At 49.3% G+C, this 27,479-nt stretch overlaps 2 protein-coding genes across 9 annotated transcripts in view; both read right to left on the bottom strand.

Annotated features, from left to right (window-relative positions):
• Positions 1–10,017, bottom strand: part of TNRC6B (trinucleotide repeat containing adaptor 6B) — a 289,988-nt gene extending 279,971 nt beyond the window's left edge. For 4 of the 7 annotated variants that reach the window (XM_055105367.3, XM_055105374.3, XM_063603314.1 and 1 more), the window contains exon 1: positions 9,954–10,017. The gene's annotated coding sequence lies outside the window, so the exon portion shown is untranslated. Of the gene's footprint in view, positions 1–9,361; positions 9,638–9,953 lie in introns of those variants that run through there. The other 3 variants (XM_055105377.2, XM_055105376.2, XM_055105375.2) reach the window with 3 other exon arrangements.
• Positions 1–27,479, bottom strand: part of FAM83F (family with sequence similarity 83 member F) — a 123,661-nt gene that overhangs the window by 63,664 nt on the left and 32,518 nt on the right. The window contains exon 5 of one of the 2 annotated variants that reach the window (XM_063603315.1): positions 9,945–25,410. In XM_063603315.1, the coding sequence (XP_063459385.1) occupies positions 25,361–25,410 (50 nt within the window). In that variant the 3' untranslated portion in view covers positions 9,945–25,360. The remainder of the gene's footprint in view (positions 1–9,944; positions 25,411–27,479) is intronic. The other variant, XM_003846127.7, reaches the window with a different exon arrangement.

Genomic DNA, 27,479 nt, shown 5'->3' with positions numbered 1-27,479 from the left:
CCTCTGCCTCCCAGGCTCAAGCAACCTTCCTGTATCAGCCTCCCGAGTAGCTGGGACTACTGGCGCGCACTACTACAACCAGCTAATTTTTTTTTTTGTAGAGATGGGTTTCACCATGTCACCCAGGCTGGTCTCGAACTCCTGGACTCAAGTGACCTGCCTGCCTTGGCCTCCCAAAGTGCTGGCATTACATGCATGAGCCACCGAGCTTTGCCTAAAATGAGGTTTTTTAGAAATTCTATTTTAAATTCTCTTTCTTAACTTCATTTGAAAAAATATTTATTGAGGACCTACTATGTGCAACTCACAGTGCTAGATGTTGGTGACACAAATGTGAATAAAACAGAGTATTTTTATTCATGTAGCTATTTTCCAGAAGGGGAAATATAATATACGAATTAAATAATTATACAATTGATATCTTCTAATGTGGGGTGGGGTGATTAGGAAGTCATTAAAGAGGAGACACACACACTGAGCTCAGGATTGAAGAGGCATTAACTAAGGTTGGGCCTGCGGGCTTCCAGCTGTGAGAACAGTATGCTCAAGGAAGGGACCTTGGGTACTGAAGAACACACATTTCAGGAACTTGAAGAGGGTCAGTATGGTGAGAGTACACTCAGCAAGGGGGAAGACAGTAGGAAAAGAGGCAGGGGACGCTGGCAGAAGCTTCACTGGGCAGTCAGTGAAAAAGGCAAGAACAAGAATTCAGGTTCTTATCAGGGTCTTTAGGCCTCACTGACAGTTTTGTTTTTGAGACAAGGTCTCACTCTGTCACCCACACTGGAGTGTGGTGGCACAATCTCGGCTGACTGCAACCTCTGCCCCCAGGCTCAAGCTAGCCTCCCACCTCAGCCTCCCGAGTAGCTGGGACTACAGGCAGGCACCACCACGCCCAGCTAATTTTTGTATTTTTTGCAGAGACAGGGTTTTGCTATGTTGCCCAGGCTGGTCTTGAACTCCTGAGCTCAAGATATTCACCCACCTCAGCTTCCCAAAGTGCTGGGATTACAGGCACGAGCCTGTGCACCCAGTTATTAACAGTTTTAAGTAGGGGAGAAATATGATCAGATTTACACTTGTTTTTTAAGTAAATGTTTTAAATTAAGATATATACAGAACACATCTGTAGTTTTAAAAGATTATTCTCACTACAGTTTCAACAATTCTCTGAAGCAGAGAAGTTCCTACTTGCAAAAGTAAAAACTAAGACTCTGCAAAGCTAAGTAACTTACTTCAAGTTATTTATTTAACAAACATTTGAGTGTCTACGATATGACAGACACAGTACAGTATGTGCCTAGGGATGCAAAGATGACTACAACAGTCTCACTTAAGAAATTTGCAATCCAGCGGAAGAGACAGATTAAGAAACATGATATAATGTAGTCTATGTCAGAAATGAGTAAAGTCTAAGAGAACAGAGAGAAATTAAATCTTCCTAGGAAGAATTAATCATTTCACCTTTGTGTTAAAGGGGTATTTTTTTTTTTTCCATACTGTAGTTTTTGAATTTTCAGTCATTCCTGCGCTTGGCACCCAGTATGCACTCAAGCAAATGTCAGCAATACAAATGAATCCAGGACTTTTGACTCCTAATTCAGAGACTCTCCAACTCTGCCCTAATTCTGGAAGACTTGCATTAATTACAATAATTATGGAACTATTTTGGAGCTCTACTTTTGAAGCTGCTTTCGGAGCCTGTTTATAAACCACAAAGAAAGTCAGTCTCATTAAAACTGTCAAACTTCATTAATGACCCAACCTGAAAATCCATAACAATATCTAAACATAGTTTGTTTTTTTTTTTTTAAAGAAAATCTCCAAACACATCGAGTGGTATATGTTAAATACCTAAAGCTTTTAGTATGTCAGTCATACCTCAATAAGGTGGTTTGGGGGAAAAAGAAAGCACAAATCGACATTCAGAGGATGGTGAAATGCTCCCATGAAGACAACCAAGCAAATATACCATATACACCTTCGTAATTCATGATCTCTGTACTCAAAGGACTTACATTTCAGTTTCTAACTAGAAAGACAAAGCATAGCACATAAAAAGAATAAAAGAGAATAGAAGGTAACATTTGTTCATTTATTTAAAACATTTACACACTGCCTACTACTACACGCCTGGTCAGAAACTGTTCTAGGGATACAAAGCGGGTAAGATAAATGCCTGCCTTCAAGAAACTCAGTCCTATGGGGAAGTCAACAATACACAGGCCAGACATGGTGGCTAACGCCTGTAATCCCAGCACTTTGGGAGGCTAAGGCAGGCAGATCGCTTGAGCCTGGGAGATCCAGACCAGCCTGGGCAACATAGTGAGACCTCGTCTCTACAAAACATGAGCCAGGTGTGGAGGTGCGTGTCTGTAGTCCCAGCTGTTCAGGAGGCTGAGGTGGGAGGACTGCCTGAGCCCAGGAGATGGAGGTTGCAATGAGCCATGTTTATGCCACTGCACTCCGGCCTGGGTGACAGAGTGAGACCCTGCCTCAAAAAAAAAAAAAAAAAAAAATACAATACACAGCGTTGCTATTAAGCAGGTACACACAAATGAGAACACTGAGGCTGTGTACAGCTGCCATCAATTCTAATTCATCAGACACCGATTCTTATTGGTCCATGCTTTATCTGTTGTTAAATATTGTAATATTACCTCTGATTATAACGCAAATTGGTAAAGACCGTAAGTAATCACTATATGAAAAAAACAATGACACCAAAAAAATTGTTAAAAGTTTTCAGAGAATATGACGAGAACTTAAATTTTAATCTTAGGGTCCCCCTTTGATCTTGGGGTCCCCTTGTGTTTCTTGGCAAGGAAGGTTGGCACATTTGGATAAGGAAGCTGGTTCTAGGTGAGGGGAATAGTAGCCAAAAGACCAGTGGCTGGAATTACCCAGGTATGGCCCTTCAACTATGTGGAGAGCATGGTTTAGAGTTGTGCTGTCCAACATGGTAGCCACTAGCCACATGTGGCTACTGAGCACTTGAAATGTGGTTACTCTGAACTGAGATGTATATGAGTGAAAAATACACTCCAGATTTCAAAGGCTTAACTAGAAAAAAGAATGTAAAGTATCTCATTAATAATTTTTACCAATTACCTATTTAAATGTTAATATTTTGGATATACTGAAGTCAATAAAATGCTATAAAAATCAATTTCACCCCTTTCTACTTTTTTAATGTGGCTACTAGAAAATCTATACATATGTGGCTCATATTTGTGGCTTACATTCGATTTCTATTGGACAGTGCTAGTCCAGAAACTTTAAATAACAAGCTAAAGCATTTAAACCCTCTAGGCAATGAAACACCATTGAAGGCTTTCAAACTGTAGTGCCTGTGGTCGATTTGGGAGGGAGCAGGAAACATAAACAGAGCACTGTTTCAGGAAGATCAGTGTGGGGGCAATCTGCAGGGGTGAGACACTGGAGGCAGTTGTCAATGTCAACAGGCTGCAAAATGTCAAAGGGTAAGTAGGCTCAGCTGGAAAGTATACAAGGTCTTTAGAAGCCCCATGATGGGTGGAGGGAGGAGGAAGAAATCAAGAGCAGGTTGAAATACAGGAAGAATAACAGCCGCAAGTGCCGACCCCAGCCTGGACAACCAAGGTGCAATACTTGTGGGACTTACAGTGAGCTTAGCACAGTTTAGTTTAGATCTAGTCTGGCTTAGTGATAAGGGCTTCCAGGCAGAGGTACAATTCAGAACAGGATTGGTGTCCTCTTCAGCAATTTTGGAATCTATCTCACTGTGGCAAAACTTCCAACAGTGAGATCAAGTCCCAGAGGAGACACTGAAGACGTAGGCAAGGCTACCAGAAACTACAGGATAGGCTGGGTGCGGTGGCTCACGCCTGTAATCCCAGCACTTTGGGAGGCTGAGGCAGGTGGATCACAAGGTCAGGAGTTCAAGACCAGCCTGGCTAATATGGTGAAACCCCATCTTTACTAAAAATACAAAAATTAGCCAGGTGTGGTGGTGCGCACCTGTAGTCCTAGCTACTCGGGAGGCTGAGGCAGAAGAATTGCTTGAACCCAGGAGGCAGAGGTTGCAGTGAGCCAAGATCATGCCACTACACTCCAGCCCGGGCAACAGAGCCAGACTCTTGTCTCAAAAAAAAAAAAAAAAAAAAAAAAAAACCCAAAAACAAAAAAACTACAGGATAGCAATAAATAACAAAAGCAAAAACCCAGACTTACAACACAGCCTACAAATATTTACTGGAAGTCTGTTGTATGCCTGACACTTGGCCAGGCTCTGGAGATACACTGAGATTCAGGACCAAAACAGACATGGTCCTGAATTATGAATTGTGGTGAGAGCTATGAAAAAATAACAGGAGCTCTGCCAGTCTTAACTGAGGGTGGACGGGGGTAGTGGGACGAGAGCATAAAGGAGGGCCTTTCTGAGGTGACAATTTAATCTGAACCTGAAGTTAGCTGGGTAAAAGCTAGTGGGGAGCAGAGCAAGGACAGCCCAAGCCAAGAGAGCGGTGCAGGTGTATACAAAAACAAAAGCCTTAAGGCCGGAAAAGGCTTGGGCAATTTGAGGAACTGAAAGAAGGACCTTGCAGTTAAGATGCTCAGAGAGGAGGATGGGGTGTAAAAGAAGTGAGAGAAGGTTGGGGAGGCCAGAACACACAGAGCCTCATAGGATAAAAAGTAAAATCCCAAACCGGCCTGAGTGCAATGGGAAGTCATAGAAGGGTTTTGACCACAAGGAAATGGTACAATCCTAAAGGGGGTCTAAGTGCTCCAACTACCCATGCTCCTCTCAGGTCGCTGGATCCGGGCTGGCTTGGTAGCAAAGGGGCAGCAGCCAGTATCGTAACTAAGTAGCAGGATTCCAGGTTTGAAATAACAGAGTTTATTATATGGCCCTCCAAATGCTCCAGGGTTGCAAACTTGAGAGGATGATGGCACCACTGAAAAACACTAATAATAACTATAAGTTATAGAATAATAATTAATAGAAACTAACAATAACAGAAACTAATGCTAATGGGAGGCATTACTTGACTTTCAACATACTGAGTACGAAGAAGTAGCAAAGAATGCCAGCCGGGCGCGGTGGCTCATGCCTGTAATCTCAGCACTTTGGGAGGCTGAGGTGGGCAGATCACCTGAGGTCAGGAGTTCGAGATCAGCCTGGCCAACATGGTGAAATGCTGTCTCTACTAATAATACAAAAATTAGCCAGATTTGGTGGTGTGCGCCTGCAATCCCAGCTACTTGGGAGGCTAAGGCAGGAGAATCGCTTAAACCCGGAAGGCAGAAGTTGCAGTGAGCCAAAATCACACCACTGCACTCTAGCCTGGGTGACAGAGCGAGACTCCATCTCAAAAACAAAACAAAAAGAATGCCAGCAGGTAAATATGGATTTTGTTTTGGAGTATGGAAGAGAGGTGAGGCATGGATATGTAGGCTAGCATATACAGAGGTGACAGTTAAGTCTCATAAATAACACTTAAGAAGATTAGAAAAAGAGAAAAATAAAACAATAAAAGGAGCCCTTAGTAATTGACCTTAGTGTTTATCTCTGGGATAGAAGTCAGGAAAGGAATGATGCCCCAAAAGGTAAGAAGTTTTTCTAACAGTACGATGTTAGAAAAACTTAAGAAAAGGCAGAGAGTTAAGAAAGCTGACTGGGCACGGTGGCTCATCCGTGTCCTAGCACTTCAGGAGGCTGAGGTGGGAGTTTGAGACCAGCCTGGCCAACATGGTGAAATCCCTAAGGTTGGGAGTTCGGGACCAGCCTGGCCGGTCACTGTGCTAGCCAGGATGGTCTCGATCTCCTGACCTCGTGATCCACCTGCCTCGGCCTCCCAAAGTGCTGGGATTACAGGTGTTAGCCACTGCGCCCATCCAGCAGTGTATAAATGTTTTAAATAAATGAACAAATGTTACCTTCTATTCTCTTTGTACTAAAAATACAAAAATTAGCTGGGCGTGGTGGTGCGCGCCTATAATCCCAGCTACTTGGGAGGCTGAGGCAGGAGAAGCGCTTGAACCCAGTGAAGTTGGGAGGGGGGAGCGGGGCAGAGGTTGTGGTGAGCCGAGATCATGCCACTTCACTCCAGCCTGGGTGACAGAGCGAAACTCTGTCAGAAAGACAAGAAAGATGGATGGATGGATAGAAGGAAGGAAGGAAGGAAGGAAAAAGAAAAGAGAAAGCCGTGATCCAAAGGGATGGGACAAGGGAGTTTTTTTTGGAGTGATGGAACCGTTCTGATCCTGACTGTGTACATTCATGTGTGAACATTCACAGAACTGTAAACACACATAAAAAGTCAATATTACTGTATGTTATTTTTAAAAAAATGTTTAAATGGATAGGAGTTGTCAAAAAGGATTGGCTGCTGCAGGGAGACAGAAAAGGATGAAACCTGAAGAGAGAGTTTTGGAAATTTTTTTTTTTTTTTTTTGAGACGGAGCCTCGCTCCGTTGCCCAGGCTGGAGTGCAGTGGTGCGATCTCAGGTCACTGCAGCCTCCGCCTCCTTGGTTCAAGCAATTCTCGAGCGTCAGGCTCCCGAGTAACTGGGACTACAGGCGTGCGCCACCACACCAGGCTAATTTTTTTGTATTTTTAGTAGAGACAGGGTTTCACCATATTGGCCAGAATGGTCTTGATCTCCTGACCTCATGATCCGCCTGCCTCGGCCTCCCAAAAGTGCTGGTATTACAGGCGTGAGCCACCACGCCCGGCCAATGTGGGAAATTTACCCACTAGGTAATTGGCAACCTTGGAACAATCTGGCTGCAAAAGTTTAAAGAATGACTGTGTAGTGAAGACGTGAAGAAACGGAAGCAGCCAGCATAGACTGCTCTTTCAGAACTCTGGAAGTGAGAGGAACAGAAGCTCAAACATGATAGTAGAACGGAGAGATCCAGCAAACTGGCAGAATTTTCCAAGACCCCATGAGTTGCTCCATTTAAGTATTTTTTCAAAACGCGCATTTTGCACATGAACTAGTCATTTTTTTATTGTCCTGTTAAACTAAAACTGCACAATTCAACGACTAAAATGAATCCGAAATCTACACTTTGATTCTGCTCCTTAGAATCAAATGTCAGTCAACTAACGTTTTCTGTGTTCCCACTATGTGGCAAGCACTGTGCTGGATAGAAAAATGAGTAACACTTAGTCCCTGGAAGAGCACACAATTTATCACAATACACAATAGCCCGGGACTGGAGCAGAGATCTGCACAAACGGCTCTAAAAGCCTTGAACTCTTGAGCTAAAATGTATTTTTACAAACTTTATAAAAATTAAACAGGGAAGAAATAAGATGTACTTTTGCAAAAATGTTATTAATTTCTAAAAGCCAAGAATGAGCTTAATGCAAACTTTTTTTTTTTTGGAGACTGAATTTCGCTCTTGTTGCCCAGATTGGAGTGCAATGGCACAATCTCGGCTCACTGCAACCTCCGCCTCCCGGGTTCAAGCGATTCTCCTGCCTCGGTTTCCTAAGTAGCTGGGATTACAGGCGCCCACCACCACGCCCGGCTAATTTTTTGTATTTTTAATAGAGACGGGGTTTCACCATGTTGGCCACGCTGGTCTCGAACTCCTGACCTCAAGTGATCCACCTGCCTCGGTCTCCCAAAGTGCTGGGATTACAGGCGTGAGCCATCGCCCCCAGCCTAATTTAAATTCTTAAGTTAGGTATGGGCAACCTAATCATCAGTGGTATTCTCCTTTTCTATTCCTCTCTACTTTTCAGTGCCCTTTCTCCCTCTGATAATTCAGGGAGGAGGCAAAATGAAACACGCGTAGGCTCTCAAACCAGACAGACGTTGAGACTAAACCTATGCCCTGGAACTGCATAGCTGTGTGGCTCCTAGAGATCCCTTTTCTCAATCATAGAATAGTAATGATACCTACCCCACAGGCTTGGGCTAAGAATTAGGGGAAAAAATGTAAAAAGGCTGGCATAGAGTAAGCATACAATAAATGTTAGCTAATATTATTACTGCCATTTCAACAAGTGGTATTGCTCCGACTTGAAAACATTTTTAAGGCCAGGCGCGGTGGCTCACGCCTGTAATCCCAGCACTTTGGGAGGCCGAGGCGGGAGGATCATGAAGTCAGGAGATCGAGACCATGCTGGCTAACATGGTGAAACGCCGTCTCTACCAAAAATACAAAAAAATTAGCCGGGCGTGGTGGCGGGCGCCTGTAGTCCCAGCTACCCGGGAGGCGGAGCTTGCAGTGAGCCGAGATTGTGCCACTACACTCCAGCCTGGCACAATCTTTGAGACTCTGTCTCAAAAAAAAAAAAAAAAAAAAAAATTTGAGACTCTGTCTCAAAAAAAAAAAATTTAAGTGCTTCCATTTGAATGAGGGAAATTTTTTTCAAGGGCATGACATTTATATGTTACCACAGAAAAGCAGCTACGGAATTCCTATCAGAAACCACTCTGCTCAAATAATGGTGTTTGGGATAAGCCCTTAATAATAGTAAAGAACTAAGAAAATATAAAAGTATTATTATCATCATCACCACGTCCCACGTGGGACAAGCCAGTCTGATTTGTATTCTGGATATTGGTGAGTGTGTCTTCGTGCAAGTGGGCACTACACAGCCCTCCCACTACCTGCCTACAGCAATGCCGCACGCTGCAGAGACAATGCGCTAAAAGTTCCGCTCTATAAGAGGCATTTACACAACACTACCCAAAACACATCTGTACTTTCGAAGCCAAGATCACTGATGAGTCTCCAAATCAAGAGAAACCTTATACTACTGAAATCTCCCACAGCGAAGAGAGAAGTGGCCTCTATTAGTAAACTTTCACAAAATGCTTACGTCTATCATTTCTACACACTTTCTATATATACTTAACTGTTGGTGGGGGCACTAATGTTTCATTCACTGATACTTGGCTTGTTTTATTCACTATGAAGAAATATCTTTGGCCAATTTTGTATAATTTTGCTTAAATTATAATACAAATGACCAACTTGAAATTCACCATCCTCTCGTTCAATCTCTAGCACTGATGCTAAAAAGTAATAAAACAGCCAAAACACATGAGAAAGCACGAACTTAAAGTCCCAGGCTGGTAACCTGAATTCCAAAGAATTCAGAATAAGCTGGTCCTTAAGGCGCTTGACTAGAGGTGACCGTTACTGGACGTCTTTAACCACTACAGCGTGTCTCGCTGGATCGGATGTCCAGCCTCCACAGCCGAATAAACCGGTAGTCTGGAACTGAAGGGCACCGGACCACGGGAAGGTGTAAAAACACTCTCCGTGCCCCTCGTTTCCTTGTCCAGAGTCTGAGCCGCCTCCCCAAGTGGCCGCACACGCAGGGCCCTGGCGAGGGGTGTGGAACGCATTCACCTTGTCACGCAGGTCCTGCACACAGGCCGGGACGCTGCGCAGGGACCCGAGGATCCGAGGCCTGACGCCTCCCTCTGCCACCGCCAGCCAGGGGCGGACGCGCCTCCGCGGGCTGGGAAGGTGTCCCCGCGCCGAGGCCCCCCGGAGACGGGAAGCGAACTCGACTCGGCTGGGCCAGCCCACCCGGAAGCCCTCCCCCAGCTCACACCTGCTGGCGCGTGACGCCCGGAGCCGCGCGCGCGCCCGCCAGTGCCTGCCCGGCCGTTCGGGGCGCCCCGGCCCGCGCGCCGGACGTCGCCCCGAGTCCCTCCCCGCCCCTCGACTCAAATCTCGGCGGCGCCCGCTCCCGCGGAGCGCGCGCTCAGCGCCGCCGGCCGCACCGGCCCCGCGCGCGCTCATGCCCCCTCCCCGGCCCGCTCCCCGCCCCACGCGCGCTCCCTCGCGAGGACACGCACACGCCGCGCCTCCGCTCACCGCCCCGGGCCGCGCCGCGCGCCCCCGGGGGCGTCCTCGCCGACCCCCGGCCGCCCCGCGCCGTCCCGGCGGGGCGCGGGGGAGGGGAAGGACGGCGCGGCCGCCGCACCTCACTCACCGCCGAGCCGTGCCGGCTCCGAGTGCGCGGCGTTTCGCTGTGAGGCGAGGCGCGCAGTCCCCGCTTCTCCGCAGACTATGGAGGCGACGTCGTAGGGGGGACTGAGGGGCGCAGGGGTCACTCCCTTCCGTTTCGCCTTGCAGCAGCACGGGGACCCCAAAAACTAAAAACAAAATAAACAAACTTTCCCCTCCGCATCCCTCCCCCAAAACCACAACACAAACACTCGGGGGCCCGCCCAGAGCCCCACTCCATTGGCCGCAGGGAGGATGCTTCCGGCTCTCACTGGCTGGCTTTTGTGCCCGTCAAGCTGTCGTTCCGCCCCTCCAATTCCTCGTTGCTGCCTTCGCCCCTCATTGGTTAAGTGCTTCCCGTTTAACGAGCTAGGATTGGCTGAGCTGCCTGAGCCAATCATGTGGGGACACACCCCCTCAGCATCCCAGAGGCCGATTCCTCGGTCGAGGACCCAGAGAGACTCAGGGGAAATTAGAGCATGATGGCGGCCGAGGTCGCTTGGCGCAACCATCGTCTTTTTTTTTTATTTTTAGCTCATTAGTGCCTTGCCTCAGCGCTGTTTCCCTAAGCTCCTCTCTCCAACCAGTACTGCCCTATAACGGAATCCATACGTGCCGGCTCCTTGATTTATCCCCTCCGAAGTGCTGAGTGTGGGCTGGTTGTGCGTCATTGGACTGTCAGGATGTCACTCCCCAGTCAAATCTTCAAGCTATTGGTGGAACAGCAAGAAAGCCCGTCCAACAACAAGGGCTAATACCATTGGTTTGACTCCACTGTGTTATTTCCTGGCACCTTATTGGGCAAATAGGTGCGTCAGATCCGGATTCGCTCTGCTACGGTTAATTGTTTACTGGGGATTTGGGGTCAACTCTGGTTGTTTGGCCAGTAGTTGACGATAATAGTGACTCCCTTGCCTATTTTATGCCAAGTATTGGGCTGCTTTCTTCACAAACATTATCTGGTTAAACCTGGGAGTAATGCAGTATCCAGTTTTTATAGATGGGAAATTAAGGCTGGCAAAAGCTTAGAAAACTTGCCCAAGGTCATCCAGATACAGAGTCGTTGGTGGGCCTGGCATCTGGTCCTGGGTCAAACTGCAGAGACTTCACTCTTTTTATTATGCTTTAGTGCCTCCACCTTAGACAATGTAGTTGTCAGCCAACCTAGCATCTTAAAAACGTTTCATTTGGAACTCAAAGTCTTCAGTCAGTTTCTGGAAGTGACTTTGTTGGGGACTTACTATGGAGAGGTTGTCATTGCCTCCACCACATCTTCCTCCCCAGGACCCATTCCTCTCCCCTTTAAGTTAAGGTAGACATTTCTGCCTCCTTTTATGTGAAGCCTAGGCGCCACTCGCAACCCCTGACCAACCATCTACAACTCATTCTTTGGAGAGAGTCCTCAAGAGCTGGAAAACTAGGAGAAATCAAGTCTAAAGAGAGAGACAGAATAAATCGTCTTAGAAATGAATAATTTATTGCATGCAAAGAGAACAGCCCTTCAGCTCCTGGAAATCTTCCAGGATAATTGATGGTGAGCAAGACGTGTGCTCCTGGCTGGTGGCCACTGGGTTCTTTCCCTATAGCAGCATTCATCGAAGTGAATCCAACATTTCAGCCAGAGGAGGGCAGGATGCTTAGGACCCATTGCCAGTGAGCTTTTGCGACCGAAATGATCTCCAGGAGCACAACGCTGGACTCTAGCCCACATTCCATCTTGGGTAATTAACATTTTACCGTCCCAAATCCCCATCCCCTGTAGCTTCAGTGGGATCACCGCCCTTATTTCACTTCCTGATCCAAGCTGTTATGTAACCTCCTTGGCACTGCTTTAATAATAAAACAACCATTGTAACATAGTAACAATGCTCAACACTTAAGAGCCTTTCAGCAAATGAAGCCAAGGTATTTCATAAACGTCAATGAAGAGTAAGTGGCATGTATTCCTAGGGCAACTGCAAGAAGGACAGAAGAAAGGTCATGCGTCAAATTCTAATACAGGTTGTAAGAACGTGAATCCTTAAAATTGTATGCACATACCCCATATTTGCCTTCCAGTATGGGGATTCTGAACTCAAAAACACAATGAATGAGAAACATTCAGAATCTAAAACCTTCCTAATCTTCAAAGTTGGTTGCTTGGACCCCTATTTTAGCACTTAAGTTGGTGCTTGACTTTCTGGGTAATTGTTTGATACATTTCAGTTGTAAGTACCTTAAAGCAGATGGTTTCTTTTTCATCTCTGTGTCCTTCACATTGTTCTGATCGTAAAAGGCCCCCAAATAAATACTCAGTAAATGTTTAGTGAGCATGTCAGGCACTTTTACTAAGTTACAAAGGCTATGCAGATGAGTGATACACTCTCTCTTCCTTCAAGGACCTCAGTCGAGTAGGGGTGTCCAGCAGATAAGCAGATAACCATGATGCAGTGCTGTGAGAAGGTGCCCTGGAAGCAAATGGTAGGGACATGGGACTCTATCTTGGGAGGGACAGAAATGGCTTCCTGGAAGAAGTGAAACCTTCAAGGAGAACTAAAGAATGAGTTACGGTTAGCTAGGCAAGAGACCGGTGATGTGTGGTGACCTACGACATTTGCTCTCTGGTGGCAGGGAGCAGAATGGGAATATCCAGAGATGGCCAAAGCCTGTTCTTCTTAGAATCTTTGTCCATAAAGGCCTCAGCAATTTGTCCACTCCACCTCATTGTGCCTTCCCTCCCAGAGACAAAACAAATGTCTGAAACCTTCTCCTATTTGCCCACTTGAGAATAGGAAAATAATTTCCAAATAAGATGGCCGTTTTTCTGATCATAAAAGTAACATTGAGGCCAGGCACATTGGCTTATGCTTGTAATCCCAGCACTTTGAGAGGCCAAGGCGGGAGGATTGCTTGAGGCCAGGAGCTTGAGACTAGCTTGGGCAACACAGGCAGAGCCCATTTCTACAAAAAGAAAGAAAATAAATAGTTGCGCATGGTGGCCTGCGCCTACAGTCCCAGCTACTTGGGATGCTGAGGTGGGAGGATTGCTTGAGCCTGGGAGTTCAAGGCTGCAGTGAGCCACACCACTGCACTCCAGCCTGGGCAATAGAGCAAGACCCTGTCTCAAAAAAAAAAAAGTAACATTGAGTAAATATAATATTAACTCAATATTTAATATTCTGTATTTCAGACAATATAGAAAGTTATAAAGTAAAAGCCTCCCATAGTCTGTTAAATCCAGACACTGTTAAGGAGACTATCTTCCCAGACTCTTTTATGAACAGACCCACAAATGAGTTTCTTCTTCCAACAAACAGTGGGATGTGGTTCAGGGTCTTTTCTGGGCTCTGAGAGCTCTCATCACCCAGAACTGCGGCTTTGGATGGAACCTGCCCTCGCTTTCTATACTTACAGGAAGGAAGCCAATCTGTCAATCAAATATTTATTGTGGAGAAGATGGGTTTCAATTCCTGTCACAGCCAATGGCAGGACTTTTGGGGCTTACTCAGCCTGGTGTGAATGTTAAGCCAATGATTGGGGTGAGGGCGTCTGCACTGTAGGGCTTACAGGCATGCCTTGGTGCCTGTGGAATCAACTCATACCCTGAAAAGGCAGCCCAGGTCAGAGAATGCTATGCCAGGGTGCTCTCTTGTGCTCGCTCTCATTTCCTCTCTGCATGCTACTTGGGGAAAATATTTTTCTGTTTGTTTGTTCCAACCCACCCAGCTTTCAGAGTAAAAAGACTCGTTAAGCCCTGCACACTTGTATGCAGGCCAAGTGCACTATGTTCTTGGAGCGCTGTGCTATTCTTAGCACTCTATATGTGGTGTTCTATACAGTTGGCTTTTTGCTGGAGGGGAAGGCAGATTTCATGAGTGATAGCTGCCTTGGCTGGCTACCAAAAGTGCTCTGAGCCATCTCAAGCAACAGGCCTTCCTTTTTTCCCTTGAGAGGTTGTGTTGTGATCCCTGCCCTTGGCTTGGACAAATTCCAAGGCAATGGGAATTTTTGTGAACAATTCTGCAATAACCCACAAGCTGGGGGAAGGGGGGATAGCAAGCTGGATCTGCTCCAGCTCTAATTTCTGTGACACAGAAGAACTCCTTCCGCCCTTTGCACTGGCCCCTCATAGCTATGAAGAATTTGGAAGTGTTCATTAAGCATTCTCCAATTCTTGAAGCTTATAACAATGGGAAGATCCCTGTAAAGGAATCTGATCCAAAAGACAAGGGGACAGCTGACAGCTGATACTGCTTGCTTGGGCAGTGGGTGTAGCCATTGCCAAAGACCAAGAGCAATGAGGCAGGGAAACTCTCTAGAGAGGGCTGATTACAGAGGGCATGCTTATAAGCATTTATTGCATGTCTGGGAGCATTTACTGTGCAACACATCCCTTGTGTCTGTCTCACCTTCTAAATCACCTATCATTTTTTATGACCACACTTCCTGAGAAGCTACTTAGTTAAGCAGCAAACACTGGACCCCCTCATGTGTGCTGGCCAATGCTAGACACACAGGAGGCAGCTCACAAGAGAACCAGGATTATGGTTAATAATAACTACCCTTTGGTGGACACTTGCTGTGTGTCATACACTGTACTGAGGGCTTTACGTGGATTATGGCTGTTAATCTTCACAACAACCATTGTTATCCACATTTTCTAGATAGGAAAATGGAGGCACTGAAGGGCTAACTAACCCATCGTTGAACCTAGGCGGTCTGACTCCAACGAGTAAGCTCTTGTCCACGCTGCTACATTGCCTCTGGGATGTCTGACTTGGGAACCCCACAGTGCAGCTGGGGAGATGACCAGCCCTCAATGAACAGTTGTCCTCGTAGTCTTTAGTATCTCAGCCCCATCCTCTTTACCCCCTATAAACTCAAGGAAAGAAATACACCTCTTTCCGGCTAAATTACTGCCTCCGGTGGTCCTTCCTCCACGTCCCAACTGAGATCTGGCTTTTCTCCCACTCCCTTCAAATAGCTTCCTTCCCTTTCTTCTCTATTTTCTTATCCTAGCTTTTTAAATAATGGCCTGCGGCCATCTCCACCACCAGGAATGCTCTCTCATTCTTTCTCTCTCCGAACCTGGCTTCTAGCCCTAACTCTACTGAAATTCATTTCTCTAAGCTCATCTATAACCTTTTTGTGGCCAAGATCCAAGAGACTTTCTCAGTCCTTGTTTCCATGGCTTCACCAATACGTTTTACTCTGAGAATCTTTTCTTTGCTTCCCCAAATAGCCAGCTTTCCTCCTACCTCTACAACTGTTCATGCTCTTTTCCCTACCATCTCTTTCTCTAAGCTCCTTCAAAGGAGTCTGTCTGCACTTCTCTCCTTATGTTGTCTCTGGGGGTGTGCGATGCTCACAGGACTCAGCAAGCTCAGCTGGGTCATTATCCTACTTTCACCTCTAAGATGAGAATTCTATCTCTCCATCTCCACCCTTCATTCTGCAGCTTGTTTGCTGCGTGACTTTTTGCAAGTCACACAAACTATCTAAGCTTCAGTTTCCTCGTTTCTAAAATGAATATATTGAATCGGATTTGTTATTCTCCACCTAAGATAATGATAAAACCTAACATTTTAAACCACATACCAGGCCAGGCGTAGTGGTTCATGCCTGTAATCCTCCCAGCACTTTGGGAGGCAGAGGCAGGTGGATCATGGAAGTCAGAGGTTCAAGACCAGGCTGGCCAAAATGGCAAAACCTCATCTCTACTAAAAATACAAAAATTAGCTGGGTATGGTGGCGCGCACCTGTAATCCCAGCTACTCAGGAGGCTGAGGCAGGAGAACTGCTTCAACCTGGGAGGTGGAGGTTGCAGTGAGCTGAGATCGCGTCACTGCACTCAAGCCTGGGCAACAAAGGGAGACTCCATCTCAAATTTAAAAAACTGCATACTATGCCAGGCAGGACTAAGTGGAAAATGAAAGCATGGGGTTCTGTGTTCACAGGTTTCATGCCCATGAAGCCAGCTCTAGTACCAGCCTCTGCTCCAAGCATTGTATATGTATGAGCTTATTCAGTCCTCATAGTAACTTTCTGAGGTAGATACAGATGAAGAAAGTAAGGCAGAGATAGGTTAAGCAGTTGCCCAAGGTCAGTTTTTAATTGGTAGAATTGAGGAAAATAACACTTGCCTGTTGGGGCTGTTGTGAGACTCATGGGTGCAGGTGCATAGGGAAGGCTGGTTCCTGTCCAGGGACCCCTCAGCCCGGCCATGCCCATTCTCTGGCAGAGAGTTTGTCCATGCGGTTTCTGCTGCCTATGATGCCCCCTATTCCTCTGCCTGTCCCCAAGTCTACACTTTCTTCAAAGCTCAGTTCAAGCCCCTCCTCCTCCTCTGAGGGGTTTCTGCAGCTGAGGCAGGCCCACATCTCCCTTCCCCTGGCAGATTTCCTGAGCACCCATAGTGAAGGCAGCCCCCTCCCCGCCTTAGGAGCACTCGCTGGCCTTTGCGTACTCCAGGCTCAGTAATAACCAATCCTACAAGGCCAGAGGAAAAACTTTTTTCTCCATATCCTTGGAGCAGCTTGCTACACCAGACAGGAAGGCTTTGTGGGCAAAACCTATATTTGAGTTATCTGAGTCTTCACTGTGTCCTCGATAACTGTGATTCTCATAATTCTCCTAAAAGAGTTCTGTCTAGGCTCTGGACCTTTCCCTGGAATGCCTTGCCTCATTGTCCCCTCCTCCATTCACTCCTCAGGTGTCGGCTCAGAGATTACCTCCTCCTCCAGGAAGCCTACCCTGTTCTTCTCCCCCAGGTTAAGTGCCTCCTCTGGGCTTCTTTACATGCTGTGCTTTCCCATCACAACACTTGCCTCCCAGTATCCATCTTCCTAACCATGTTCTGAACATTTGAAGGTAAAGGCCAGGTCTATCTTATCACAGTGCCTGGAACACAGTAAGTTCTCAATAAGTTCGTTTGAACAAATGAATGAACGAATGAATGAATGAAAAAATTAAATGTTGAGCAGGTGCAGTGGCTCACATCTGTAAGCCCAGCTACTTGGGAGGCTGAGGTGGGAGGATCACTTGAGCCCAGGAGTTAGAGACCAGCCTAGGCAACATAGCCAGACCCCATCCCTAAAGTTTTTTTTTTAATTAGCTGGGCAGGGTGGTGCATGCCTGTAGTCCCAGCTACTTGGGAGGCTGAGGCGGGAGGATCACCTGAACCTAGGAGTTTGAGGTTGCGGTGAGTTATGATTATGTCATTGCACTCCAACCTGGCAACAGAGACCCCATCTCTTAAAAAAAAAGTTGGTGAAAACTCTGGGCTCTGCAGGCATCTCAGCACAGGGCTTGGCACCTGATGGGTGCTTATGTACATTTATGAAATGGGTGAGAACAAATCCAGAATTTCTGTTCAGAAGAAGCCTTAGTGGCAGCGGTCTGGTTGGAGGAGTGAGACTAGTGAATTTCTCTTGACAGAACAATGACAAGGTAAACATGAGAGTTGAGAGTCCGTGTTGGGAGCGGAGGCATAAAGGAGAGGTGTCCTAGGCCAGAGGTCAGCAAGCCCAGGCTTGAGGACCAAATCCAGCCCACTGCCTGTTTTGGCACAGCCTGTGAGCTAAGACTGGTTTTTGCTTTTGTTTGTTTGTTTGTTTTTGAGATGGAGTCTAGCTCTGTTGCCCAGGCTGAAGTGCAGTGGCATGATCTCAGCTCACTGCAACCTCCACCTCCCAGGTTTAAGCAATTCTTACGCCTCAGCCTCCCGAGTAGCTGGGATTACAGGCATGTGCCACCACACCAGGCTAATTTTTGTATTTTTAATAGAGACAGGGTTTCACCACGTTGGCCAGGCTGGTTTCGAACTCCTGACCTCAGGTGATCCACCCACCTCGGCCTCCCAAAGTACTGAGATCACAGGCATGAGCCACTGCACCTGGCCGGTTTTTGCATATTAAAAGAATATTACTACTTTGTGATACATGAAAATTATGGATTCAGATTTCAGTATTCATAAGGTTTCACTGGAACATGGCCACACCTGCTTGTTTCTGTACTGTCTAGGGGTGCCTCAGTGCTATGACAGTAGCTGCAACAGACACACTGAATGTTCACTTTTTGGCCCGCCACAGAAGGAGCTTGCAGATCCCTGTTTTGGCCGTCTAGCTGACCTAGGGGAGGAAGGACGCATGCTGCCAGCCAGCCACAAGGTGTCAGCCTCTCACCATGATGCTGCCAGCCGTGTGGGCTTCTCCAAGTTCTCCAAGGCTTCTCTCCAGGGCCACCTGCGCAGGACCAGGACTGTGGCCCCTAGACCCCGTCCCACCAGGCTATAGTCACTAGTGTGAAAGCCAAAGACATCAAGGCGGGGTGTGGAATCTACATGAGGAGTACAGGCCTGGCTTGGGAAGCCCCATGGCCTGGAGAAGGGTTGGCAGACTTCTCCGGACATGCTCTGTTTCTTTGATTTAGGTTTTATTTGTATTTTGTATACAAAAGATTCTCCAAACAAACTAAAATTGTTTATTTCACCACAAACTATCAATCCAGAAAGGTTGTGGGACTTTTGCACAACCAGATAAGACCGCAGCCCTCTAAGGATGAACCTGCATGAGGGGAACACAGGTCCCTGCCAAGCAGAGTGGCTCCGAAATGGCATCTCTGGCAGGTTTTCTCTCCCTTTCTGTCGAAACCTGGGCCTTGGCCAGGTGTGGTAGCTAATGCCTGTAATCCCAACACTTTGGGAGGCCAAGGCGGAAGGATCACTTGAGGCCAGGAGTTCAAGACTAGCTTGGGTAACATAGTGAGATCCCATCTCTACAAAAAAATATTGAAAATTAGGGCAGGAGCGTTGGTGCAAGCCACTACTACTACTAGCTACTTGGGAAGCTGAGGATGGAAGATCTCAAGGAACTCATTGAGCCCAGGAGTTTGAGGCTGCAGGAAGCCATGATTATGCCACTGCACTCCAGCCTGGGTGACGGAGCAAGATCATCTTAAAAAAGAAAGAAAAAAGAAACCTGAACTCTGTAGCTTCCTTCAGGTGAACAAGCAGTTAGCCCTGTGTGCCAACGATTCAATATGAAAGTGGTAAATTTCACAGGGAATTAAGGGGGAGGATCTAGGAGAGAAGATCCCAAAAGGAAAATAAGCCACTGGAGGTCACACCCCTGGAGGCTCCTCCGATGCCCAGCTGTTTGCGTCAGCCCCTGTGCTAGGTGCTTCACGTGGTTACTCTGGAGAGTCGTCTCGAGATCATCCCCATTTGACACATGAGGAAACAGGAAAGTTCAGGGATGTGAAATTGCTTGCTGGGGTCATTAGCTGTTCGGTGGCAGAGATAGGATTTCAGCCCTTGCCTGCCTGTTCTGAAGCCTGTCCTCTCTATGCCATGCGCCCCCGCCAAGGTCATGCAGGCATACCACTTCAAAACCATGCCTTCCTCGCTCACCATGGATCCCCAGGCCAGGCACCCAGCAAATATCCACCGGATGAATAAATGGGTGCAGGCCTGCAAGCACTGCAGCGAACCTTTCCCTGTGCAGTCGCCTAACTTCCAAGACACTTCCAGGAAGAGATGAGGCAGAGAGTCAAAGCTGCGAGCAGGAAATAAGAATCATGACGCATGGTTTTCCGCACACCATGGGCTCTTTTCCCCTTGCTTGTACCCACAGCACTGTGGGCACCGCGGACATACTGCCTGTTCTTGCCTTTTGCTCCTTTCCTCCCCCAGCTCCCACGCGCTTGCTGGCTTCCGTGGCAGGCCCTAGCCCATCTCCTTCTATTACGTGGACATCTGCTCCTAAAGCTGCTTTTCAGTGGCTGCAGGCAATGCCCTAACTTCTAGCCATTTTTCTAAATGAAAACTTGATTCCAGCCGGCTGTCACTGTCAAAGTGCTCTAGGACGGTCCAGATAACCAGATTCTAGCCCTTCCTGCGACTCATTGGGTGACTTTGGACAAATTTCCTCACCTTGGGCCCTCCTTTCTGTGCTAGCTTTTGAAAGGAAGCATGCAGACAGGGCCATCCTTGAGCAGCTAGAGGCCTGCAGGCCCAGTGCCACCTAGTCTGGACCACCCAGGAGATGAAGACCATGCACTTAGGACAGACGAAGAAAGGATAAGCCTTCCTAGAGGAAAGGATTAGATCAGGAGGGACTTTTGATAAACCCAGTCCTTAAGAAATTAAATCACAGTAGAACCCCATTTGGCATATATGGTATTAGAAGTCAGGAATGAGACAGAAAGGGTCATGATCAATCCTAGAACCTCTATGACACATCCTGTTTATTCACCTGGCTAATTCTCTGTACTGAATGGCAGTCAAGTCTTCAATCATTTAACAAATAGGTATTAAGCATATATTGTGGTTGCAGAGCTGAGCCAGGCAGGTGAGGCACCAGTGCTCACAAAGCCCGCTCTCCAGGCTCAGGAACCCCAAGGACAGATGGGTACCTATCGTGCCAGGCAGCAGCACATGGCATCTAGAAGCAAGGCTTTCCTCAGTCCCTAGCTGGGAGAGCAGAAGCTGCAAGGGGAAGGGCGAGAAGTCCAGGCCTGCCTAACTGTGCAAGGTCTCTGGGCTGATCTCACGGTTACTTAGCCCCAGAACATACTCACGGCTGTGCCTGCCCTTCTTGCCCTTCTCCTCACTCAACCTTGGACTGGCTCTGCTCACTGAGCTGGGGGTACCTGTTTTGCAGCAAACCTCTTGCCCCTGGAACAGCAGTGCAGATGATCAGCAGCAGCCACTACGTCCTTTGGGCAGGGAGGCAGGAGTGTGGCGCACTGCCAGATGAGAAATTGCATCCCTAGCGCACGGCAGGGCTAATTAGCTGCTAAGGGGGCTTTGTCAATGTTCACTGAGAATGTGGCCACGATAGGCAGGTAGCGATTCCTGCTTGGCCTGACTTGAGTGTGGAAGGCTCTCTGCTGTCAGCACTGGCTGCTTTTGGAGGTGGGTCCACCGCTGGGCACACACAGGTATGTGCAGTGGTACTGTCTGTGCAGGACGTAGCTGAGCCTGAAGGAAGAGGGACAGACTGGCAGGAAACCTGACAGGGAGCTGAGTGGAGTGAGGCAGATGTGTGTACATAAACACACCTGTCATAGGGAATATAAGGTGGTAAAGAACTAAGAAAGATAACCAGAACAGAAAGGAAAGATGCTACTGCGTCTCCCAGGAAGCAGCGTCTCAGGCAAGTCAGCCAACCTCTCTGGGCCAGGGTGCTGTGTCCAAGGTACCCAGGGCAGAGAGTGCATTGAAACACTTCGGAGAAGTGGCCTGTGCAGGCCACCAGGTCAGGACTGTGAAGAAAAGAGCCAGTGCTCTCAACGGGGGCACTTTTACCCCCCAGGGGACATGTGGTAACATCTGGAGACATTTTTGGTGGTCTCATCTGAAGGAGTGCTAGTGGCATTTAGTAGGTGGAAGCTAGGGATGTTGCTAAATGTACTATAATGCACAGGGCAGCCCCATCCCCAACAGAGGATTCTGCAGCTCCAAAGCATCACCATTGCCGAGACCCTGAGCTCAAGGAACAGGCTCAGACCTGCATTCTCTGTGACGTGGGATCTGGGGAGAGTTGTGTGCCTCCTCATCTGAAAGATGGGGATAATGAACCTTAGCCAGGCTGGGCGTGGTGGCTCATGCCTGTAATCCCAGCAGTTTGGGAGGCCAAGGCAGGCGGATCACCTGAGGCCGGGAGTTCAAGATCAGGCTGACCAACATAGTGAAACCCTGTCTCTACTAAAAATACAAAAATTAGCCAGGCGTGGTGGCGCGTGCCTGTAATCTCAGCTACTCAGGAGGCTGAGGCCAGAGAATCACTTAAACCCAGGAGGTGGAGGTTGTAGTGAGCTGAGATGATGCCACTGCACTCCAGCCTGATCGACAGAGCAAGACACTGTCTCAAAAAAAAACAAACAAAACAATTACTTGCACTTCTCATCATACAACTTTATGAGACCCACTCCCCCAATACACAGGAAAACTGTTAACCTTTCTAAAGGGCTCTTTCTTGAGCTTTTCTTAGTTTGAAACCTTCATGTTACTAAAGCATCTAGCATGGTGACTGGCATATAGTAGGTGCTCAATAAATATGAAAAAGAGAAAAGCAATACAGTAGTAAACAAAAACAAACAAAAAAATAGCCTGGCCGGGTACGGTGGCCTGTAATCCCAGCACTTTGGGAGGCCAAGGCGGGCGGATCACAAGGTCAGGAGATCAAGACCAACCTGGCTAACATGGTGAAACCCTGTCTCTAATAAAAATACAAAAAAATTAGCCAGGCATGGTGGTGGGCACCTGTAGTCACAGCTGCTCAGGAGGCTGAGGCAGAAGAATGGCGTGAACCCGGGAGGCGGAGCTTGCAGTGAGCCAAGATCGCTGTCACTGCACTCCAGCCTGGGCAACAGGGTGAGACTCTGTCTCAGAAAAAAAAAGAAAAAAAAAAGAAATAGCCCACTTTCCCCTCTTTGGCCAGTTTCTTCCATATCTCTGGGTCTCATTTTTTGCCTAGCCTTTCTATAAAGTTCTACACAGGCAGAGGGTAGTGATGTTAACAGAGGCTATCTTGAAAGCCCTCGAGGGGTCAGGGATAAGATTAAGGACAGGTAGCTAAGGAGATGGGAAGTTTTGCCAAATCCCAAGGGGCAGGCTCCCAGATCCATCCAGAAGTCCTGTGCTTACTGCCCTTGTGGGGCAGAAGCAAGCGTGGCGGCCACACCAGGGGCTCAGCTCACTGGGAGGTTAGGTTTCCCAAAGAGCTGCACCAGCTGTGAACACTTACCCTACAGAAGCTGACTCAGAAAGTCAGACAGCAGCTTGGTGGTGGTGTGGGGGTGGGGGTGGGGGCCAGTGAAGCCAGACCCCAGCCCCGAGAGTGCTGCCTTATCCTGTTCCTCCTAGAGCCCTTCCAATGTAACCAGCCTTGCAGAAGCTGCTGTGCAGGGACCAAGGGCATGATCCACCCTTGAACATGCCATCCAACTGGGAGGGCCAGATGTACCCTTGAGATTTGATGAGTAAGAGACTGCTTCACAAAGTATGTGCAAGTGCTGGAACAGAGGGCAGGCGTACTCACAGCTGAGAAGCCAAGAGGCAGAACAGAGTGGGCCGGTGCCTAGGCAGACAGGCAAACATGAAGAGCTGCATTTTGTGAGTTCAAAATCCTTGCCATCTCGGACTACAGTTTCTGTCTCAAGCCTTTTGGAGCGGGGGGTGCTGACACCATCTTGTCCACACTGCTATAAGGACGAGGACACAGGCCAGCAGGGAGAGGCACCCTGCCTGGGCACTCCTGCCTTGTGGCTGGCCCTCTTTCCACTATGCCAACTTGCTTCCTAACATATGGTCTCCCCATCATTTCTACCAAGAAAGTGTGAAAAACGCCATCTTGGCACATGGAGAAACTGAGGCAGAAAGGAAGGCCTGGCTCAAGGCTGTGGTGACTTGGAGATTCCAATCAGGGATCCTCCCAGATTAGATGTCAGGGCAGGGGAGGGACCTGGGTGTGCTTTGGGCCTAGAGGAGGTAAAGGGACAAAGCAGGGCCTGCTCTTCTGGCAGGGGAGGCACAGATGCCCTTGGCTGACTTGCTTGGAGACCGGTCCCTTCCCCAAGCTGCCTCCCTAATCCCCAGAGACACCCACCCTCCACACCAGAGAGTGATCTCTTTGCCCCGTTGCAGTTTACACATGTCATGTCCCATACCTTCAAGGTGTCCCCCTCGAGCTGAGGTGTAACACCCCCACACCCCACCTCCCCCCTCTCTCCCTTCCCTCCCCTCCAGAATGAGCTCATGCCACACTGCCTGGCCTTGGTGCCTAAGGAAACACTTCCCAGAAGCATTTCACCTTCATAAAAGCTCAGGGAGGTGGGCCAGAGTCCCTTCTCCACACGCCCTGGAAGCCAGCCTTGGGATTAACAGAGAAGACCCTGGGGACAGGCTCACCCTTCCTTTCCCTTCCCCTCCCCACTGCCAGAGAGATTGCATCTCCTCAATGGCCGCCACATGTGGTCCCCACTTCCTGCTTCCTCAGAAGCAATGCCTGGCTCCCGCAGCCCAGCCAGAGTGGCCCCTTTTCTTGCTCTCACATCAGCTGCCTTGCAGACATCTGTACCCCTCCCCCAGGTGCTGGTAGTGTCCTAGGGTTTTTTAGAAGGAAAGAAAGAGGATGAGAGTTTGGTTCAGAGGTCAGAGGGCAAGAAAGTCCGCTGCATGGCTCTTCCACAGGGCTTGGATCCCCCATCGCCCTGCCGGCAGGGCCGGCTCACAGAGTCTGCAGTTTGGCAATTTCTCCCAGGTCCATTCACAAACTCTCCTCGGCCCTCTCCAGTCACCCAAGTGGGGAAGGCAGAGTGGAACTGCTTACTGGGTCTCCCAGCTCAGCCTCATGGCCATTAGGCTGACCTGCTCTGGCGAGGCACAGGCTCCTAAAAATGGCCTGACTCTCGCAGGAGGCAAAGGCCAGTCTGGCCAAAGTGTAACCTGGAGGCCCTGGTTGGTGAAGGGGTCCGAGGACCCTGTTAGAGTTGAGGGAGAAAAGGCAAATGCTCCTGTCCTCAGGGCCCAGCCTCCCACACCCCCAATCCCCTCTCAGCCAAGCTCCCTCCCTGCCTTGGGCTGTAAACCAAAGTTTACTGACTGAGGGAAGGAGCAGTCCCAGGTAAAGGCCCTGTAAGGACCCCCACATAGGCCCGCAGCAGGCAGCAGCCGAGGAGGTCTCGACCACTCATGCCGAGACTGCCAGGACGGCACTGGGCAGGGAAAAAGAGACCTCAGTGCGAGCGCTCTCAGAACAGCAGTGTCAAATTCTGCCCCTCACTGCGGGAGGCCGCGGGATCTTCCCCTCATTCAAGTCTAGTTCAGGAGCCTGCAGGGATGGGGCCAGGAAGGCCACTGCAGCCAGTGCCCCTGCAGTTCCAGCTGCACCTTACATCTGGAGTTCAGAGGCTAGAGCAAGACTGGAACTCGGGATCCCAGGCTCAGGGCCCTGCCCTCTTCCCTTTTATTCCACCAATCTCTTGGGTGGGGAGCGGCGTGGGGAACCAGAAGCACCAGGAAGCCTGGGAAAGGAGAAGCCACTGCAGCTGCCCCAGACACCCCACCCCATAAAGGTTTAAAGAATGGGCCCTCACCCCATCTGGCGATCAGCGGAGGGGGTGGGGCACAAAGGCGAGCAGACACTGGTCAAGCTTCCACTTCATGTAAACAAGGAGGCCGTGGCACTGACCCCCGCCCAGCCACCGACAGTCCGGTGGAGGCGTGTGACTGAGATGCTTCGGACCCTCTCATTTGGGATCCAGCGTCCCTGAGGCCAGGACGGAGGCTGTAGGGCAGAAGGCCAGTTGGTGTCTGATGTGCAAACTGGTGCAGTGTGCGACCTGCGCTCTCCACGGCACAGGGCAGGGCAGGCAGGCATCCACACGTCCTGCCCACCACCATCCCGCAGCTCAGGAAATCACACAGTTGCTAGGCTTGGCAGAACTGGGACTTGTTTTACCTGCAGAGGCAAGGGACAGAGGCGGGGAAGGATGTAAGTGAAATGCTTGGTGGATTCAGCTTCAGTTCCTACCCTGTGTGCTGTCCACATCTCCAGTTGAGGGGCTGGGGTCACTGTCTCCCTCCCAAGCTGCTGATCTGGAAACCAAGTCAATAGGGCACCCGGGAAAGTAGAAGGGAAGATTCTGCCTGTCTCAGCAGCCTCAGCAGGAGCCCCACTGGGTGGGACATCAAGGTGACAGCCATCTCCTGACCAAAGAGGGGTCGGGGAAGGATCCAGGCTGCAGAATCAATGACAACAACCATCAAGTCCAAAGTCTTGGCTGCTCTGTCTACAGACTAGCCATTCTTTTGTTTCTTTACTTTTCTAATAAACTTGCTTTCACACACACACACACACACACACACACACACACACACACACACACACACACGCGTCTAGCCAAGAGGCCGCTCACTACCAGCTAGTACATGCAGCTCCACCGCCTGCAAAGTAAGACTGCGGTCCTTCTCTCTGGTTCCCCTCCCGGGCTGCCCCATTCTACCGTGAGATGCCCACAGCTCCCAGAGCCAGCCAGCGACAGTGCCAGAACCTGGCCTTCCCGGTCCAGTTCCAGCTCCTTCTGCCACAGGCCGCCTAGGCTGGAAGAAGGAAAGCTGGCGCCTCAGGAAAGGCTGGCGCTGGCCAAGAGCTGCCACCGTGGGGTGGATCACACTGCTTAGGACACGCCTTTGAAGGGAGGACGGAGAAGAACGCGCTGCCTGTAGGGAGGGAAGGGGGAGAGAAAGCTGCCCCCCGCCCCTAGCCAGAGAAGCTGATTTCTCCTCTTCCCCAGGCCTCTACCATTCCTTCCCACTCTCTTTACAGTCCTGAGATGAGGCCTGTGGTTCCTTTGGCTGGATTCCTGCTCTCGGACCTCCGGAGGGAGTGCAGGGAAGTAGTGAGGCAGGCCTGACACCTGCAGGCCTGCGAGGTGTCGGGCGCTGGAGCGGGGAGCCCATGTCCTCGGAGCGCTGGCTGCCTTTCCCCAGGTGGAAGGCACTCGTGTTATTTCCTGCCAGTTCCCCTCCACACAGCAAGGGCTGCCTCCCTGGTGCTCACACAACCTTCCAGTATCACCTCAGCTGTGAATTTAATTAAGGCCATGTCTGCCTCCTCTCCTGGGCCATGAGCAGGACCCACTGAACAGAGCCCAACTTGGAGCCCTGCCCTGCCACACAGGCTGCTGCTCCTGCCCACTGCACTGTGACCCACGGCCTCGGGCCTCATCCATCCAGGCAGACTGAACGAGCTCTTCAGGACTGACCACAAATCCAGCTGCACCCTCATTAAGGGTGTTCCCCCACCTTTGGGCAGGAGGCTACGCCCCAAGGGCTCCATGGCCAAGGCGCTGGGGGTCACTTTCCGCAGTGGTGCCGAGCTCTGCTAGTGGGATGAAATGCGGCCGTCTTAGAGTCACTCACTGCTGCAATGGACACATTCGTCCCCATTTCCTCCCATCAGCTGGTTTGATTTGCGTGGCCCACTAAGCAGATGTCAGTTCCTCCCCAGAGGCAGCAGCATTTTGGAGGCAGGTAAGCAAATCAACCTCCAGATCGTTAAACAGGGGAGGCGGTGTAGCTGGGGGTGGGATGGTGGGGGGTGGTGGTGGGGGTAGCTGCTTCCCAAGCCTGCACACCACCCGGCTGGCTGCCTCCGGGAGAAGCCTGGCAAGGCAGGGGCAGGGCCCGTCTTCACCAGCACCATGCTCCCCACTTTTTTGTACGGCAGGGTGAAAGCCTGGAGACAGCACCTAGACTCAGAATTCATTTCCTAGCCCCGGACAGGACAGAGAAACTGGCTTGGCTTGAGGACAAACTCTGTGTCCCTTGTCATTCCCTGAGTGCTCACATATTGGGAGCTAACCACGTGTGGGGAGTCAGCCCTGCTCAGGTGAACAGGGAAGGTATATAAATGGCCAGAATAGTCTTTTTTACAAAGTATGCGTGGCCTGGGAGCTTCAGAGGTGACGCCAAGGTGGAGCTGAAAACGGGTGCAGGGTGGGAGGAGGGGCCGCTCAGCGGAGCGGA

The sequence above is a fragment of the Pan paniscus genome, chromosome 23 (assembly GCF_029289425.2).
Source record: "Pan paniscus chromosome 23, NHGRI_mPanPan1-v2.0_pri, whole genome shotgun sequence".
Lineage (NCBI taxonomy): Eukaryota > Metazoa > Chordata > Mammalia > Primates > Hominidae > Pan > Pan paniscus.
This window is presented reverse-complemented; position numbering and strand designations above follow the sequence as displayed.